We start from the raw sequence: 20,090 nt of genomic DNA, 5'->3' as shown, positions 1-20,090 counted from the left end.
TGCAACCTCTGTCTCCTGGATTCAAATGATTCTCCTGCCTCAGCCTCCCGAGTAGCTGGGATTACAGGTGCCCACCACCACGCCCAGCTAATGTTTGTATTTTTAGTAGATATGGGGTTTCACCATGTTGGCCAGGCTGGTCTCTAACTCCTGACCTCGTGATCTGCCTGCCTCGACCTCCCAAAGTGCTGAGATTACGGCGTGAACCACTGTGCCTGGCCAATAAAAACATTTTTATCAGCATGAGAAATATCGTCTAAAAGAAAACCAGCCACTAGTTCTGGCAATAGAGGTGAAGAAAAAGTAAAAAGATCTAAAATATGTTTGGGAGAGATAAAGAATGAAAAGAGGAATTCTGAGTTGATTTGGGTGTATGTAGACTTAGATACATGATGTGGAGTCTACCAAGTGTTTGATACACAAACTACAAAACATGATTCATTAAACAATTTCGGGGAATGCTCCAACTAAGGCAAAAATGGGTTTCTCAAAGTGAGAAAAGAAAATTAGTAAAAGCTGAAAATGCTTTCACAAGTGGTTAGCTTGTGGTCTGGTGATATACTCAAGAAACACATCTTTTAGTGAAAATGTGGTTCAAGTCAAAGCCAGGAGACTGCAAACATTTCAGTGAAGCGGGGAGAAGTACTATGGAACAAACTGTTACTCTGAGTAAATAACATTCTGAGAAGGTGATTTTGTTGTTGTTAACGGGAAACCCAGTAGCATCAGACCACACTCTACAGAAGCTTAAGGAGATAAGAGTTGTAGGCCCAATAGGGATTCAATGTAGACAAAATACATCTTCACTGGAAGAAATTTGCTTTGAAAGTATTCATATCTAAGGAGGAGGATGGAGAGTTCCGATTCGCAGTGACCAAGAACGGGCTGACTCTTCTGCCTGTGGCCATATAGCAGAGTTCATGATTAGCCAGATTTGCTATATCACTTACTAAATCCATAGTAGTAAGGGGCAAAAATATGAAACTTTTGACTACATAATCATTTCTTTGCACAATAAAACAGATTTAGTAATGTAGCCTTAGGTTTATTTCAGTGACAAAAATAGTTCTAGTTCTGCATTTAATTCTATAAATGCAAGTACTTGAAAGGACCACTTGAAGAATGCTTTATTACATTTTTGTTATTCCACAGTGTATGTGAAGGGGGAAATTAGTGTATTTGTCAATGTGGAGCTTTGGAAAGGCTGTGAATGTCAAGGGCTCATGAAGAACATGGAGTAAGAGCAAGTGCCATGTGATTTATAAGGTTGAGGGCCCAGGAAAGGGCAAAGATTCAGAATGGCCAGGAAGGTAATAACAATCTCAGCACACATTTCACTTCCACACTTTGTTTTAATATGATTCCACTTACAACAAGAAAAAAATGCTGCCTGAATCCATTTAACTGATGGCCCTTACAAAGGATAATTTTTTCAGTGGACTCACAAGAATTTCTGCCTAATTATGAAGGCTAAAAAAATCTTTTTTGAAAGGTAAATAATAATTATATGGCTTGCTTTCTTCCTAAAACAGTTTTTTAGTTGATTTTTTAAAATGTGTCATTTAATAAAATACATAAAGTTGTGAGAATTCTGAAGTTACATTCTACAAAGAGAATGAAGAATGTCCTTTGCTTTCAGACACACATTCTCTCCATCATATACTCAAAATTCCTTCTTCATAAGATTTATTGCAAATAAGTGTGCTTTCTTACATTTATGTTATTATTGTTATTAAAAGCAATGGCAAAAACCACAATTACTTTTGCACTAACGTAATATATTGTATCAGAGTTTAATCAGAGATTTTTTTCATCTTTCTAACATTCTTACAAAAGAAATCCTATAAAGCATGATTTCTTTATAGAAATCTGACAATGATTTTTTTTCTCCTAGAGTTTAAAGGGTATGTGAAAATAGCTGGCAATTTCTCCATGATACCAAAACAAAAACAAGATTGTGCATGTTCTGTTTTTACAAGGTTTGATGCAGATTATTTTTAACCATTTAATGATTTCATTGACTTTATTTAACATATTCCTGAAAGTAAGTGATAGTGCTTACATTACAAATCTCAGGCAAATTGCATACCAGTGAACAATTCTGATTATTCACAACTGCAAAATGGCAAGGTCAGAATGTAACCAAGACACATCTATATTTACTTATTCTTTTTATAAAAGAGACAGTGAAATCTGCAATAAAACTCAAAGATGTCACTTCCAAACTGTGACGTTTATGTCTGGATTTTGTTGTTATAGGCAGAAAGAAAAATAATTAAAGAAAATAAGAAATAGTTGAAGTTGTAATTTATTCTGATAATGAATTAAATGTAATAGATACACTTAGGGTTAAATAGAGGAATAGAGGAATCTCAGATGTAAGACAAGTTGGTATGGTTGTACTTCACCAGAACAGATTGTTATTTCACTAAAATATGCTAAATATGGTAAAGTTAGAACTTTGACAATGTTTTTTTATTTTATGCCTTGGAGGTGAGTTCTCAGACTTGAGCTCAGCCAAGTGCTACAAATAAGTAAATTCTCAAAGCATTGTAAGACCAAGTATCTTGTAAGACAATAAAAATTATACATCTGAAAATGTTATTTTATATATTTCACTGTACAAATGAATAAGAATACAGGAGAAGTCAAATGAACATCAGTTAATATCAGTTAAGTCATAATGATTTACATTAAAATGAATGTTAAAATATACCTTTAGCTTATGCTCTTTTCTGTTGATGATGACAGCTGTAATCTGTTGGTCCATAAAAATTAGGATAGTACAAAGCAGAGCTGGAATTATAGCAGCTATTACTGTCCACCATGGGTTTGGACCTAAAGGTGTAACAAACCAGCCACGATCATCTCTGGTGGGCTGTATAAAGTAAAGGATGTGCATAGTTATGAACTGGATTAATGAATACTTGATCAAATTAAGTCTTACAGATGCTACCAGGAAAGCCCTAATTATAAACAGAGGAGCTGAGTGGGCTACAATAAATAATAATAATACTCATAAAGCACTTAAAACCATTTTAAGTGCTTTAAATATTTTAACTCATTTTTTTTCTTCACAACACTCTAAAGATGACACAGAAAAGAAAATTGAGGCATAGAGAGATCCAGTAACTTGCCCAAGATCTCAAAGCTAGTACATGGTAGAGATGGGATTTAAACTCTGACAGACTTGTTGAAAAATCTGTGTTCTTAATCAATACCTGTATTAAATAAAATAATATCAATATTTACCATTAACTATTGGAAAATGTATTGAAATTTACAAATAGCACATTGACACATAGAACGCTGTGCTAGAACTGAGATACAAAGATAAATCAGAGGCTTCTTTCAGTTTAGAATCAGAGACAGACATCTAAACAGAATACATCATTATGGTATTGTAACTGTTATTTTTGATGTGCAGAGGCTATTGAGTGAAAATGGAAAAAAAGATACTTGGTCAGAGCAGAGGCTCAGGGAAGGGTTCCAAACATGACTGCTGTCTGAGATGATTCTCAAAATTTCATCTGACAAGAGTCCTATATAGAAGTCCCCAGCCCTGTTTGACAGAGAAAACAAAGGGGCACTCCTAATCTGAAAAGCTGAAATCTGAAATGATCCAAAATCTGAAACTTTTGAGCACTCACATGATGCCACAAGTGGAAAATTCACACCTCACTTCATGTGATAGGTCACATATATTATTAAGAATAGTGTATAAAATTACTTTCAGGTTATATGTATAAGGTATATAGGAAACAAAAATAAATTTTGTGTTTAGGCTTGGGTCCCACCCCCAACATACCTCATTATGTGTTTGCAAATATTTCAAAATTTGAAGAAAAAAAAAAAAAGAACTCTGAAACACTTCTCATCCCAAGCACTTTGGATAAGGAATGTTCAAACTGTACCTTATTAGTAACACGGTCAGAATTCTATTTCCAATCTATTTTTATCTGTTTTTCAAGCCTTGTTCACTGTACAATTCTGCCAAGATAATCCTTTTCTCTTAGTTTTAAATGCTTCCTTATCTTTTAAGAATGTTATATATATATATTTCAACTGTCAGAATTGACAGGAAATTTTTTCGAGCAATTTTTATATTTATAATTATTTATATTTTGTAATTCTTATTTTTTTAAACATTAGACCCCAATTTTAGCCATGCTGTGTGCATTTCATTTACTGCTCTTCTAATCTAAATTCTTTATATTTTCATGAAAATTCTAAGTACTAGGGTTATAGGTATCATCTAAATGAAGATTAGACCGAGAGAGATGGGGAGAGGGAGAGAGATAGTAAGTGCTATGATAAATTCACCTTGAAAACACTTGGTACTTGTAGTTTTGGAGATGGGATCCCAATGGCATAGTCAATTAAAACCATACACAGAATTGTAAGAAAGACAGCAAAGTCACTCACTATGGATCGAACCTAAAAATAATGAAAACACTTGTCACTTAAAGTAGCTATAAATATCAAGGAATACTCAGGAACATAATCTAGAGTCACACTTTATAAACACTTTATGACATAATATCATAATATTATATTTTATGCATACTATAAGATTACCATTAGCTCTGTCAGAACCTGAATATATATTTATGTATCACTGTCGTTAAGATTGGTACACACTCAACCTTTCCAGAATGAGGCATTATGGAATAGCTACATCGTGGTTGAGTTGTTTTCAATGTTTATTTAAAATCTAACTTTATGATGAACCCATGCATGTGAATATTCAGAACACAGAATAAGGTAGCACGGGCAGAATTTGGTGGATTTTAGGGATCTCTTTCACACAGGTAACATTTTAATATGATAAACTTGAAGCATCATAAAATAAAATTATCTGTTTTTATCAAAGAAACATAATGTTTTAGTTTATCTAGAATATAAGCATGACAGTTGGGAATGTACACAACAGAGTGGGCAAATTTAAAATTTATTCTATGTGAGCCAATTTTTAAAGCCATTTCTCATTTATAAAGCCAATTCTGAGCAAATATTCACATACAATTATTATCCAGATCTAGTCTATTTTAAGATGCCTTTATGACATACACACAAGCATACACAAAATGCTTAAGATTATTGTTTCAGCTTATGAAAATGTTTTTGTATTAATCAGAGTAAGTTTTTTGGGGAAATAAATGAATCTTCCACTTTAGGGAAGAAAGTGGTGACAAAAAAGAAGCTCCTTTCGGAAGGAACAGTTCTTGAAATATTTTCCCAGAGTGGAATTTTGATCATAATCTATAGCTCATCCCTAAGAAGCTTGTTTCCTTGTTTCTTTTCCTTTTTTTAAAATTTTTTTTTGGCGGAATCAGACATTATAGGTGTTACTTTGCAGTGTTAAATATTGAACTAAGCTGTTTCTCTGTTTACTTTCCTTTCCAAATATGCAGATGCAAACGTAGTGGGTTAGGGGGAGGGACTGACGGTTTAAACACTGAAAAAGAGAATATTGTTCCAATGAGTCTTGCGGGGGCTTCCCCAATTAGAGAATGTAATATAGGCTCCTCTGAGGTATCTGTCAGGCTGGAATAGTTCCCACTGTTCACTGGGCAAAAAAGTGACAATCAGTAATGCAGTGTGTGCTGTGAATTTCCAAAAACGTCAGTAGGAAAGTAGGAGTTGATCCGCGGGGTTTGCAGTTAGGAGAGAAGCCTGCATATGCACTCCCAGCACCTGCATCACAAAATTCTTTCTCTTCAGCCCCTTATCTCACCCCACAACTAACCTGGCAGCTCACTCACACAAAAGCCTTTCAGTAGCTCCCTTTATTACACCAATTACTCTTTCTTTTGTCCTATGTTATTTTACACTTAGATCAAGAAAATTATAGTCTAAGTACCTTGGTTGGAAAATATCTGCTAGTCTTGAACTGCTTCAGGGTGGCTGACAGAGTAACTGTGGAAAAGAACAGGATCACCGACCAAAATAGAACATCTGGAACATATGGGTGATCATGGCCACAGGCCCGTCCAACATACTCTCCATGCAATGATTTGCATTCCTGCCAGAGGAAGTAAAACAAATGGAGCTACTAAGAAAAAACCAGACACATTTCTTGCAGAAAACTAACACCTTCTGATCAATTGTAGTTCAGATGCTGAGGCTTTTCCTTTATGGCTCTCGCAATGATTTAACAGGCATTACATTACAACTTTCAAGTTCAACTTGGATGGGTGGTGAGAAATATCAAAGGTTTATGAAAAATTTGAACATGAACCACTTTTTAAATTTAAATGTACAAAACTAATTGATTTACCAATTAATTAATGTGCATTAAATATAATACCTACTAAGTTCCTAACACCAGATGTATTGAAAATATGACATACGTAATAGTGATTGATTACTAAGGTCAGACACTATGCCCAGCTATTTAAATACATCATTTAAATTACTTTTCACAACAATCCCATAAAATAGGTTCATATTATTATTTATATTCCATGTCTGAGGAAACTGAGGCATAGAGGGGTTAAATAATTTGTTGTGGCCTCATCACTGGTGGGCAGCCGCAGAGCTGTGATATAAACACGACTTCTGCAGTGAGATTATTATTGCTTATTGACGGAGAACAATGTTTTGTAGAATTATCTAGTCCAAAAGCTGCCAAGAAAGATGAGAAAGGCAACAAGAAAACTATGACATACAATGACTGAAATGAAATTGTAAGTCAAAGATGGGACTATCGAACTTGGATTAAAGAACAAATGAGATAAAATTACTACATGAGCAAGGCAAAGCTCATATTTACTATGACTTCTCCATGGGTTATTTTTTCTTCTGCAACTGTAGTTCTGTAAGAGCCTGAAGAATTATTTCTAATTACTGCCTTAGCCATGAGGTGGCAGCAAAGTCAAAAAAATTTTTTTTCTCCAGGAAAAACAGCATTTCAAACAAATATTTTGAAAGAAAAAAATTATTTTAAACTTACTTTGGTTTATCTTTTTAAAAATTAGATTACTAAAGTATTTTTACATTTCAAAACAGGAAATAATGGTTTAAACGATCCAGTGATCTCATTAGTCCTTGAGATATTCTTGCCCTGAACATAAATTGAATTGCAGAGAGATCTTGGAGAAAAATATGAACTCATAGATTGACCACAAACACAGAGTCTGCCTAACTTCAGGCCTGAAATCCTTGTAGAGCAAAAAGTAAATACATTCCAAAGATTGTAGAATAAATCACAAATAGCTACCCTGTCATCTGAAAACAAACAACTAGTAAAATCTACTTGGAGTTGCTAGTTACCCTAAGCCTGAGAGTCTTGAGAAATATAGTTAATATACCTTATCATTGTCTTAAAGAATCTGTCCCCTTTTCTAATTTAACTGCAAACATCTTCCTTGATAGGCAAAGTTAAATTCCAATTATTCATGTTAAGCTAATGCAGAGCACAGCAACTTGGCTAATTGAAAAACCACAGAAAAATCCCCCAGGCCTTAATTAAAGTTTTAATTTTCCTTCTTTCAAAATGCCGTAAAAATAGATAAGGTGGCAAAAATGAATCCTTGTGTTTTTCTTCCTCTTCTGCACCTGTCCAGAAATGCTAGCAGAGCAATTATTAAGCAATATAATGGGTAGCAAAATGGTTACATAGAAAAAGGAGCTAAAAGTTCCATGATAAACACATTATCTATAAATTTGTGAGCATCTTTTGTCATTTCTACAGGTATAAAAGTCATTTGGCGGGATCTTGTTCTCAATTCTTAAGAACATAGATGACATTTAAAGGATCCCTTAGCTGTCTTACACTCTATAATTTGCCAATGGCCTGCCTAGTTACATTAATTTAAAGCATATTTGAAAATGTTATTTATTTTCTCTTTGGGAGTAAACAAAATGCTAACTTTAAAAAAGAAAAATTGTGACCTGCTAAATTCAACATTTATTTTCAGTTTTAAACGAATTGTATCCCCAACACACACACGGAGGCACACACACATGCACACATACATACATGCACACATACACACGGAGTAAGTCCTGAAATTTAGAAATGAAAACCAAATCCAAATCCTGCTCTCTTCTTTTGAGTCTAACATATGGTTTCAGTTACAATGGGTACTCAAAAAATGCTTGTTGACAAACTGATTTCTACTAATTACTCTTCAAACACATTCTAAGTTTCAGCAATTCTATAAGTTGGCAAAAATTAAGTTAGATAAAATAAGAAATTAAAGTTGGCATTAGTGTCCTGCCCCTTATATATGTACAAGCTAAATATGTAATTCAGGCAACAAAACACCAAACGCTGGTTAACTGCTTATGAATATTTTAAATCGTGCCTAAGGATTTCTTATAAAGGCTGATTTTTGAGATCATATATATACACACTTAAGTACTCTAGCTTGCCATAAATATTTGGATTAAATAGTAAGATGAAACTGTTTCAAAACAGACATTAAGTACTTTTATCAAATGTTTAACACTTACTATGCATAGAGCAGTTTGGGAGAATCAAAGAAAGCTAAAGTTCTTTGCCCTTGCTGAGTTGGCAAGGTATAAATTATAATTCATGAGATATGTAACAACTCAATGAAACATTACAGGACCTGCCAAATAAATAATATGTAAATTAAATGTTATATCACTATTTTAACAAAATTAGTTATAAAAGCCACTAGAGTTCAGTGCTTTATTAATAAAATATTTTTGATGACAGTATGAACATATTGAGGAAAAAGCATAAAAATTAGACAAAAATTTTAATGGTCTTTTTTTTTACTTAAACATTACAAGATTGTTTTCCTTATATAGTATTCCCTCTGGTGATAAAAACTGTTTCTGGTCAAGATTAGCAATTATACATTGCAAAAACTGCTTTTAACTAATGAAAAATAATATGAAAATTTCTGCCTGAATGTTAGCACCTAGTACAAAACTTTTTAAAATGACAAAAAAAGAGAAAAAACCCAACAACCCCACAATGCTGTGTTTGCTTCAATTGTAAAATATTTTTCACTATTCTACTTGACCTTAAAACTTACGGTATCTAACTCACAGCTAGCCTGATAACTGTGCTGTATGTCTGCTTCTTAGAACTCTAAAAATTCAGAAGTTTCTAATACATAGAATGAATATTATTATTTAGTATTAAATTATTCACATAATACAAAATACATATAGAATAAACTATCATGTTATATAACTTAGAGATGGGATCATTTGGGTTTTCATATTGAAGAAGACATCAAGAGGCTCTGTAAACATAATATAGTCTACCAAAGAAAATGTAGACAGAAGACCCACTACTGATTTCATTAATCATGACCCCATGTCTAAATTCTGAATAACTATAGCATTTTTTTCTTGATCAGCTCATCAACTCTTTTATTGTTCAGTTAAAATGGCTCTTTGAGTGGAAGCAGCCTGGCAATGTTATTTTTCTAGGAAAAAATAGGTGGAACTGAATAAACGTTAACAATAACAAAACAAGAGTAACTGAAGGCTTATTCTACAGAATACAATTAGGGTAAGAATAGAAGTAGTAAAATATAGGCCAAGATAGAATTTTAAATAAAGAGTAAGTAATTTGATTTCAATTTTGAAAGAACATGTTCAATAGAGAAAATCAAGAAAATACTCAATAGATCATATGCTCTTTACAAGAATCATGTTTAGAGTTTTATAATATCTGTACAACAAAAAAGATTTCTATGTTCCCTAACTGGACCATTTACTAAAATAGTATGCATTTGATCAAATGAACTAGAACTCATATAGTTTTTTGCTGATAGTCATAATAAAATTTGAGCCTATATGGGTAGGTAAAGTGGCAGAAAGTTTGAACCTGTAATGTTTATAACTGGGAAAAGTAGAAAAGAAAGTAGGGCTACTCAGATTTTAATACTTATTAAAAGCAGAATACATTTTCAAATTACAAGATTTTATTGAACCAGAAGTATAGAATGCAAATATTGATAGGTAAAGAGGCACAGAAATTATAATAGATTCAGAAAAATAGAGAAATGCAGGTATGAAAAGAAAGAAATTACAAAGCAGAGAAACGCCAAAGGAAATAAGACAATGGCACAGGATTTAACTGTTATAGGTGAAAAATATGTTGCCATGCCCTTTCTTGAGTGGGAGATAACAACAAAATGGGAAAAAGAAATATCTTGTTGAGGGAGGTGCCAGAATTTTGTGAAGAAAAGTGATATTTGTTCCTCCCAAAGACTTTAGTATTGACACTAGAATATTAGAAACAGCCCCTTCCCCCCAGCAGATCCGGAACAGCTGGAGCAGCATTACAGAGTAAAGTAAGAGCATTCTGAGTTCTCTACACAGAGGCAGACTTAGTTCTGCCATATGGTTTCATTTAGGTCAACACCACTCATATTTAATGTGCTTTCAGTCCATCTCAGTCACATAATTCTGTATAAATGAGCTTTTTGAGCAATTCTGGTCTTCTACTAGAACAACCTTAATAATGAAAGATAACCCCAGTTTACTGATGAGCCTCTGAAATGATGAAATTAAAATTCAAACACGACTATTAGTTTTATAATATTATGCATTCAAACAAATTTTACTGTAATGGCAATAATTGAGTCACAATGTCAACAAAAGCTCTTAGGTATGACTTAATTTTCAATGTTTTACTTACTGACACAGTTAGATTCTCCCATATTATGTCAGAGGCAGAAATATTGGATTCCCTCCATTCCTTCAATGTATCATTGCTGGGATTATGCGGTTCCACACAGTTACACCTGAAAAGGCAAAATAGTGTCTTTTGTGAAATAAGTAGCTTTTTGTTACTGTACCAAAGAATAATGTATAATGGCTCCATTTTCTCCAGTCACAGCATTCCTCTATTTGACAGACAAGTAGTTAGGTTATCCTAAACTACTCCACAACAGACTATTTTCAAAAATCAAGAAGGATGGACTGTTAGGATACTAGAGTACTCTACAGTGTTTCCTGGAGTGAGAGCTCCTTATGATACCCATTTGGTCCTAAATTATAAGTCAAATAGAAAAATGATAAATATCCAAATCTACTGTCACTATGTAGTTAATATTGTAAAATCATATCAATTAAAATTAAAGGGGATATTTAATTCATATTCTGAAGATCATTTATAACTGGCATATAATTCAAAATTAAGGTTGGCTGAAGGGAGAACTCTAGGTACCTAAGGATATATCAATGAGAAGAAGATATAGACAAAGATACCCACAAATTAATAGCCTTAGAAGTGAACTTTAATTTACAATTTGTTTTCCAAAAATTCATTTGTAAACTTGCTATTTGCCCTTCAGAAAGCATTTTTGTATAGAAGAATTTAATAAATGGTGGTTGGTCTCCCAGATTAACCCACATACACCACATAACTTGTAAGTTCATTGGACCATTCTTTTAGTGATATTAATTGTACTATAGAACCGAATTGCCATTTCTAAGGTTATTACTATAGAAAAATATCATATAGTTTCTACTTGGTCTGCCTAAGCAACAGTCTTCTGCCTTCTACATCAGGAACTTAGTCTGTTTCACTTTACCACCACTTATTCATTCTTTAAATAGTTATTGTCTATTACTGCAAACAAACAAACAAACAAACAAACAAACAAACAAACCTGAGTTGGGCAGTACAGACAGATATGGTTCTTGCTCTCACTAGGGAAATTGGAGGATTCCCCAGGGAGGCTCACTTGGAGACCCCAGAGAAACCTTAAAAACTGAGCTCCTGTCCATGACGGAACAGTAGGTCAGCCACACCCAGTTACACCCCCTACCTTGCTAACCACCAGTAGGCTTTCATTCCTAAGGGTTAAACAGAAACAAGCTCTTCTGAAAGACTTGCTCCATGGCTGATTTCAACCAACCATGTTACACTGCCCCTTGCTTTTTGTAGTTTTGACACAGCAACCGGCTAGCATTCCTTCCTGATAAGAGACCACTGAACATGGAGTGGTTCTGGCCAGTTTACGGAGACTGCATGCTGAGTCCCTTCATGTCCTCTGCTTCACCTTTTGACATATAGAGCTTAATTTTAGTACATTTAAATGTTGTTTCCACCACGAAGTGAACATGGGACATATGTAACAGACATGTTAGCTTACTACACGTGTGCCCCTTCATGAATATTCATAGCTCCTCCTATAGTCGGTTGAATATGTATGCTAAACCAATCCATTCAGTATGAATTCCTGTTTCATTTTTCCTCCTTCGAAGCACCTGCTTTTCAGTTTTAACCAGAGGCTCCATTTCCCACTTGCAGGTTGTGATACCCCCTTTTAGAAATAAAGCTCTCCTCCGTAGATTTTGCTACTTTTTCAGTAGACATTATAAGAAGAAAAAAAATTAAACGTGGAATGATTTTGAGCCTCTGGTGAAATGTTGAAAAGGAGAATTCATTTGATTGTGAAGTTAGGAACATTGTTGTTTTCTTTCCTTCACTATGTATTTTTCGAGTTATTTTCTTAGTGGTTGCTCTAAGGCTTATCACATATATCCAGCTATTCTGTTCTAGATTGTTCTGTTGTTTTTTACAATGTCCTGGGACATAAATTGCTCTGGGGGTCTGCTTCAATTAAATTCCAGCCTGTTTGCTGCAGTAGCCTTTTGTTTTTTATTTTTAAAATATAGACAGGGTCTTGTTATGTTACCCAGCCTAATCTCAAACTCCTGCGCTCAAGTAATCCTCCCACCTCAGCCTCCCAAAGTGCTGGGATTACAGGTGTAAGCCACGGTGCCCTGCCTGCTGTGGTCAGTGCTTGAGGTTTGTTCTGACCCAGGAGGGTTCTTCTTAGCTATCTCTTTTCCTGATTCTCTCTCATACACTAGCTGATCTGGTTTAGCTTTTCTTTCATGAAGCTACCAACCTCCTCTTAATTGCTTTCCACCAGAATTTACATTATTTGTGAGAATACCTTTATCTTGAACTTCCCTTTACTCTGCTTCAAATAAAATTAGTTCCTTTGCAAAGAGCTTCAGTGCTCCCACTGGGGAAAATCTCGGATGCATGGCTTCAGAACTAGGGATGGGGACAGCATTGTGTTCCTCTGTAAGTGACTCCCCTGCTTTAGGAGCAGGGAGCTGAGCATGGGCAATAATCAGAGCCTCATTAATAATTGAGAACCCATACTATTCTCAGTGTCCCAGGCCTGAGGTTGAACCGTCACCCTACGGGTAGGAGCTGGGTGAGAGAAGGAAGCCCCAATCTCTTGGATTCATCTAGCCAGAATTTAGCTTCTGGAGGGGAAGGGTGAAGAGAGACAAGAAATGCTGTCAGCCTTCTCCTCTTGGGAACATACAGTTGGCCTCAACTGGAAGCTGAGGAAGCCCTGTGTTCTTGGTCAAACTTGCCCAGAGTTAAGCTTCTGTCATGCTGAGCTGGGAGGAGAGGAAGGGAAGTGGGTTGTGACTCAAGTGCCTCAGACTCATTGTTCTTACTAAGATTTAGTACACTTTTTGGAATAAACATTTCTTCATTTGCTGTATACCCTTAAGAAAATTTCCAGACTTTTCATGATTGCCTTTTAATATTACTTTAACCAGTACAGTTGTTTCACTGGAGAGAGGGTCTGCCGAGCTTCTTATACCACCATTCTGGAAGTATATACTCATAACATTATTTGTAAAGTGCTACAGAAGTCATGACACTGGAGCCATGGAGAGGGAAGCACTGCACATTACTTGGTTCTACAGTAAATAATACTTACATAATTATAATTACATAAAGATTTCTACATTTTTAAATTTTTTAGAATCAATCTTTAGGCAAATTACTTAACACTTACCCATGGTTACAAAATAACATATGTTAATAGCCATTACAATAGAGCCGGGGGTGGGGATGTAGAAGGCGAAGAGAATATTGGGAGGAAAAGTGAGAATTATTCATCTCCTCTTACAAAGTAGAATGTAAAGAGAGTTACCTATGGCTGATAGAATCAGAAATGGAAATCTACATATGTTATTTGTGGCTATTTACTTATAGCTACAGAGGTTACAGGGATGATGGAACTTAAGATGTGATATTATCATATTGAAAAGGGAGGTAGAGTGAAGAGGCAGGCTGGGGATGAGTGTAGAAAATTAGCTAAATCCGGTCAGGTGCAGTGGCTCGAGCCTGTAATCCCAGCACTTTGGGAGGCAGAGGCAGGCGGATCACAAGGTCAAGAGATAAAGACCATCCTGGCCAACATGGTGAAATCCTGTCTCTACTAAAAATACAAAAATTAATGGAGTGTGGTGGCAAGCGCCTGTACTCCCAGCTACTCAGGAGGCTGAGGCGGGAGAAGCACTTGAACGCGGCAGGCAGAGGTTGCAGTGAGCAGAGACTGCGCCACTGCACACTCTCCCTGGCGACAGAGCGAGACCGGTCTCAAAATAAAATAAAATAAAATAAAATAAAATAAAATAAAATAAAATAAAATAAAACAAAACAAAATAAAAATTAGCTAAATCCATATTTATAAGAGCAAAAAGTAAATTTGTCACACTTAACATTGGTAAAACAAGAAATAAAAATATAAGCATATTATTTAGAAATTTAGAGGCATCACTAAAAATAATTTTTAAAAAAACGTTATTAAAAATGTTGCCTTTGAGTGAACTGGTGCTTTTAATTATAATCTTCCTGTATTATTTGTGGGGGTTTTTTCCCCCAGGATGTGTATGGACTATTTTGATAACAATAAAATGTACTTGAAAAAAATAATTAGTTCTTCTTGTGTCAGCTCTAAGTTTGTTTTCTCATTTCAGAGTGTACAAATTATCTCAAAATCTCTCTTATATTTGCTTTGTCTCTTTTTTTCTCTTCTAAAAGTTTGAAAAGTTTGCAATCATGGGAAAGCCAGTTGAATATTTCTTTTGTACATACCATGCCCTCCTCAATGAGAATTATATGCCCAAGATATTTGGATTATTTTCAACAGCAGAAGGCAGCCTAGCATGTTATAGGTTATAGATTATTATTATCGATAATAATATAAATTATGTAATAATAATTCTTATATTCATTATATAATAAATACTATTATAGATAATAGTCTATAATCTATAATTATAATCTATAATAATAATCTATAAATATCAACTATTATACACAAACTCTGATGCGATTTTGCATGTAATGAATCTTCACCATTTGTATATAAACTGTGAACTCAATTGCTGCATTGGAACAGTCTGACAGAACTGATCCCAGGCAATAGGCCTTGGTCCGTAGTCCTCAGACTTCCAAATAAAGCTAACTTTTAAAAATGTAATTAATTAATTTTGGAGACAGGGTCTCTCTCTGTCTCCCAGTCTGGAGTGCAGTGGCATGATCTCAGTTCACTTCAACCTCCTCCTCCCAGGTTCAAGCGATTCTCGTGCCTCAGCTTCCCGAATAGCTAGGACTGCAGATGATCGCCACCATGCCTGGGTAATTTTTGTATTTTTAGTACAGGATGGGGTTTTGTCATGTTGCCAGCTGGTCTCCAACTCCTGGCCTCAAGCAATCTGCCTGCTTCAGCCTCCCAAAGTGCTGGGATTACAGGCATGAGCCAATGTACCTGGCCTGAAACTTTAAAAGCTTGATTTTTTTTTTTCTTTAGTTAACAGGGCTTCAACATATGAATTTGGGTGGGGTATGGAGAAAAATTCAGTCTATAACAATAACTCCCTGTTCTTTACTTCTCCTCCTTAAGACAGAGTAACCTTCAAGTAAGCCTCCACTTTAGGCTGTGCTTTCAGGGGAACCTAGATTGCAGTAAGTTTTGTTCCACGTGTTTGGTAACATTGAAAGCTTAGGCATCTAGGCATTATGCACAATGCTTAATTAACTCAATAAAAAGTTAATGATTGTCATGCAATATACCATGCTAAGTGTAGTGTTGGATAAGACAGATATAATCTTGGGTCTTTCTTTAAATGCAGGAGAAAAATATTAAGTAGCCAATTACACAATTATTTGAATACATCTGTAAAATGTACTATAAAGAAGTCTGGCCTACTAAAAAGATAAACAAATAGGTATCCACACCTTGAGTCTGGGTGTTCAAGGAAAACAGATCTAAAAGAGGAACAGAATTTGGTAAGGCATAGTGTGGGCATGGCAGTGAGGGTGGGGAACTAGAGAGAGCAAACAGCGTTAATGTGGCTGAAACAGAAGGGGTGGAGGAAGAGATGGGGTATGGATCTGAGATAGGCAGGGCCCAGACTGTGCAGACTGAGTGCTGGGGGCCCTGGTAAGTATACTGCATATTAAAATAATAACACTAAATAGCCTTTGGTTTGTGATTAACATTGATTATGCTGCCGTCATTTAAGGTCCAGATCATTAACTGAAATGATACTTTAAATCATATTGAGTATCTTTTTTTTTTTTTAACACAATGGTATGAGACTAGAAATCAATAACAGGAAGAATTTTAGAACATGCAGCAATATATGGAAATTAAGCAACATACTCCTCAACAACCAGTGGGACAATGAAGAAGTTAAAAGATAAATTTGACAATGTATTGAGACAAATGAAAATGGAAACACAACTTGCCAAAAACAAATACTTTCGTGGATTGCAGCAATAAGAGTTCTAAGAGGAAAGCTCATGGCAATAAACACTTACATCAAAAAGGGAGAAAGATCTCAAACAACCTATAACATTGTACCTTCAGACACACAAAATAAGGAGAAACTAAGTACAGAGTTATTAAAAGGAGGAAAATAATAATCAGAGCAGAAATAAGTGAAATACAAAGTAGAAAAACAATAGAACTGTTCAACATTCTATTGTTGAAATAGAACGTTCTATTCTATTCTATCTAACAGTAGAACAGCTCAGCTAAAGGTTGGTGTTTTGAAATAATAACAAAATCAACAAATCTTGAGCTAGACCAAGAATAAAGGAGAGAAGAGTCAAATAAATAAAATCAGGAATGAAAGAGGAGACATTAAAACACACTACAGAAATGCAAAGGATTATAGATCCAACATATTGAATAACCTAGACAAAATGGATAAATTCCTAGACACATATAACCTACTAAGGTTGAATCAGGAAGAAACAGAAGATCTGAACAGACCAATAAGTAAGGAGATTGAATCAACTACCAAAAGCCTCTCCCAAGAAAGAAAAGCCCATGACCTGATGGCTTCAGTGCTGAAATCATCAACCATTTAATGAAGAACTAACACCAGTTCCTCTGAAACTCTTTCAAAAAATTGAAGAAGAGAAGTACATCCAAACTCATTTTATGAGGAAAGCATTACAATGATACAAAAGCCAGACAAGAACACTACAAGAAAATATTATAGGTCAATATCCCTGGTGAACATAAATGCAAAAACCTTCAAAATATACTAGCAAATTAAATGCAACAACACAGTAAAAGAATAATTCATTATGATCAAGTGAGATTTATCCCAGGGATGCAAGGATGATTCAGCATTTACAAATCTATAAATGTGATACACTACATTAACAGAATAAAGAACAAAAACCATATGATCATCTCTACAGACACAGAAAAAGCATTTGACAAAATTCAACATTCTTTCATGATAGAAACTCTCAAAAATTAAATATAGAAGGAAAGTACCCCAACACAATAAAGACCACATGTGATAAACCCACAGCTAATATCTTACTCAATGGTGAAAAGTTGAAAGGTTTTCCTCCAAGATCAGGAATAAAACAAGAATGCCTACTCTTGCCACTTTTAGTCAACATTGTACTGGAAGTTCTAGTCATAGCCATTAGGCAAAAGAAAGAAATAAAGGGCATCCAAATTGGAAAGAAAGAAATAAAATTATCCCTATTTGCACATAACAATCAGTAGCACTTTAATACCCTAACAACAAACTATCTGAAAAAGAAAATCAAGAAAACAATCCTATTTGCAATAGTTACCAAAATAAATTTAAAATACATAGGAATAAATTTAATCCAAAGGAGGTGAAAGACCTGTACACTGAAAACTATAAAACATTGATCAAATAATTGTCGAGGACACAAATAAAAGGAAAAATATCCTCTGTTTATGGATTGGAAGAACTGATATTTAAAATGTCCATACTAACCAAAACTATCAATAGATTCAATATAATCCCTGTCAAAATGCCAATGACATTTTTTACAAAAATAGAAAAAAGCAATCCTAAACTTTGTATAACCACAAAAACCTCTAAATAGCCAAATAAATCTCGAGTGAAAAGAACAAACCTGGAGGTATCACAATATTGAACTTCAAAATATACCACAAAGCTGTAGTAAACAAGGCAGCATGGTACTGGCATAAAAATAGACACAGAGACCAGTGGACAGAATAGATAACCCAGAAATAAATCTATGTATTTAAGGTCAAATGATTTTCAACAAAGATGCTGACAGCATACAGTGGGGAAAGGACAGTCTCTTCAATAAATGGTGTTGGGACAACTGGAAGGAAGGAAGGAAGGAAGGAAAATGAAAGGAAAGGAAAGGAAAGGAAGTGAGAAAGAAAGCAAGAAAGCAAGAAAGCAAGAAAGAAAGCAAGCAAGCAAGCAAGCAAGCAAGCAAGCAAGCAAGCAAGAAAGAAAGAAAGAAAGAAAGAAAGAAAGAAAAGGAAAACAAAGAAAGAAAGAAAGGAAAAAAGAAAAACAGGCAGGAAAGAAAGAAAGAGAAAGAGAGATAAGTCACATATATACATTGTGGAATACTTTTCAGGCTTAAAAAGGAACAAAATTCTGTCATTTTGACAATTTGGATGAATTTCAAGGACATTATGTTAAGTGGAATAAGCCAGGCACAGAAAGACCAATACCTTGTGATCTCACGAATATGGGGAATCTAAAAAGATTGAATTCATGGAAATAGAAAGTAGAATGGTGGTTATCAGGGGCTCAAGGAGTAGGGGAAGAAAAGATCAGACCTAGACACATCTAGAGCAACTGTAGCTTCAACTCTCAAGAAATGGCATTAAAGAAAAGCACTTCAACACTGAGAGGTCTTTTGCAGAGTCAGTGGACCAAACTCCTTACAGTAGTAAAGAATTGTGGTAGAAAGATCCTATACTTTGCATTTTTCCAAAGAGAAGTAGGAGGCAGATCAGGTGAATCCTGAACTTCTAGAACCACCACAGATGCCTAATCCATGTCATCATCCATGTAAAAGTTGCATTTTCCTACATGATCCCAATAGTGAGTGCCAGTTTGGGACTCAGAGGCAAGTCCTAACGGAAATAACCTTTCATACTTAATAAAGATACCCAGGAACTAGACTAAGAACTAAGGATAGTAAAGCTCAGTAGCATGTCCATAGTCTGAAATGAGATGAGTGCTTATTTTAAAAAGTAGAATCTAATGTCTCCATATTGATCTTGAATCCTGCTCCAAATGCAGGCTTACAGATTATAACCACGGCAGCAGCCTCCCTCAAAGTGTCAACTGGGTCTGCAATGTCTTGTTCTGAATGTCTTGCTTTGGTTTTACAGTAGTGGCAGTGTTAGGTTAAAAGCATTAGGTGAACAAGCAAGGATCATAGGTCCTCAAATGTCTTGCAACTGTTCTGCTCATACATATCTGAACCTACCAACCTCAGTCTGTAAGCCAGTTCACTAGTAGTATATTCCCTTAATGGGAAGACTCTCCCAAATTGATTTCTCTGTTACTTTTTTCTCAGAAAAAAAGGCCCAACACCATAAGAGTTTGATGGGAAAACAATTTCATACTCCGAAAACCTAGTGTAAGTATATTTATTAATGATAAAAAGGAAACTAAAATGCAAAATAGGGAAAATATGGCAAATTTCTGGCAGGAGTATCATAATAAGAGAGAACTAGCATTATAGTGGATATATACATGAAATGCATGTGTGTGTACATAAAGTATATGTATGTGTACTTTTATAACATCTATAAAACAATTTTATTTGAAGATAGGTTGGGAACAAACACATTAGTCCTTTGATCTCCTTTATATTACTACCAAGGGTCACATCTATAGAGATTTAAAACTATCCCATTTTTATATTTTAGTAAAATCACTGTTAGTTCTTCTAAGTTATCTTACCCACCCAAGTAACAAAACCAGAGCAAATTGTAAGTTCTATTCATTTGAATAGTAGATTAGTAAACTGAAGACATAAC

The 20,090-nt window shown here is 34.8% G+C and overlaps 1 protein-coding gene across 11 annotated transcripts in view; it reads right to left on the bottom strand.

The window, feature by feature from the left end:
- Window positions 1-20,090, bottom strand: part of SLC4A10 (solute carrier family 4 member 10) — a 378,984-nt gene that overhangs the window by 31,967 nt on the left and 326,927 nt on the right. For all 11 annotated transcript variants that reach the window (XM_017946583.2, XM_031651310.1, XM_031651311.1 and 8 more), the window contains 4 exons: window positions 10,634-10,739; window positions 5,864-6,025; window positions 4,324-4,437; window positions 2,717-2,878 (listed from right to left, as the gene is read on the bottom strand). In XM_017946583.2, coding sequence (XP_017802072.1) covers window positions 2,717-2,878; window positions 4,324-4,437; window positions 5,864-6,025; window positions 10,634-10,739 — 544 coding nt within the window. The remainder of the gene's footprint in view (window positions 1-2,716; window positions 2,879-4,323; window positions 4,438-5,863; window positions 6,026-10,633; window positions 10,740-20,090) is intronic.

The sequence above is a fragment of the Papio anubis genome, chromosome 10, assembly GCF_008728515.1.
Source record: "Papio anubis isolate 15944 chromosome 10, Panubis1.0, whole genome shotgun sequence".
Taxonomy (NCBI): Eukaryota; Metazoa; Chordata; class Mammalia; order Primates; family Cercopithecidae; genus Papio; species Papio anubis.
Note: the sequence above shows the minus strand (reverse complement) of the source record. Positions and strands in the feature narration are given on the sequence as shown.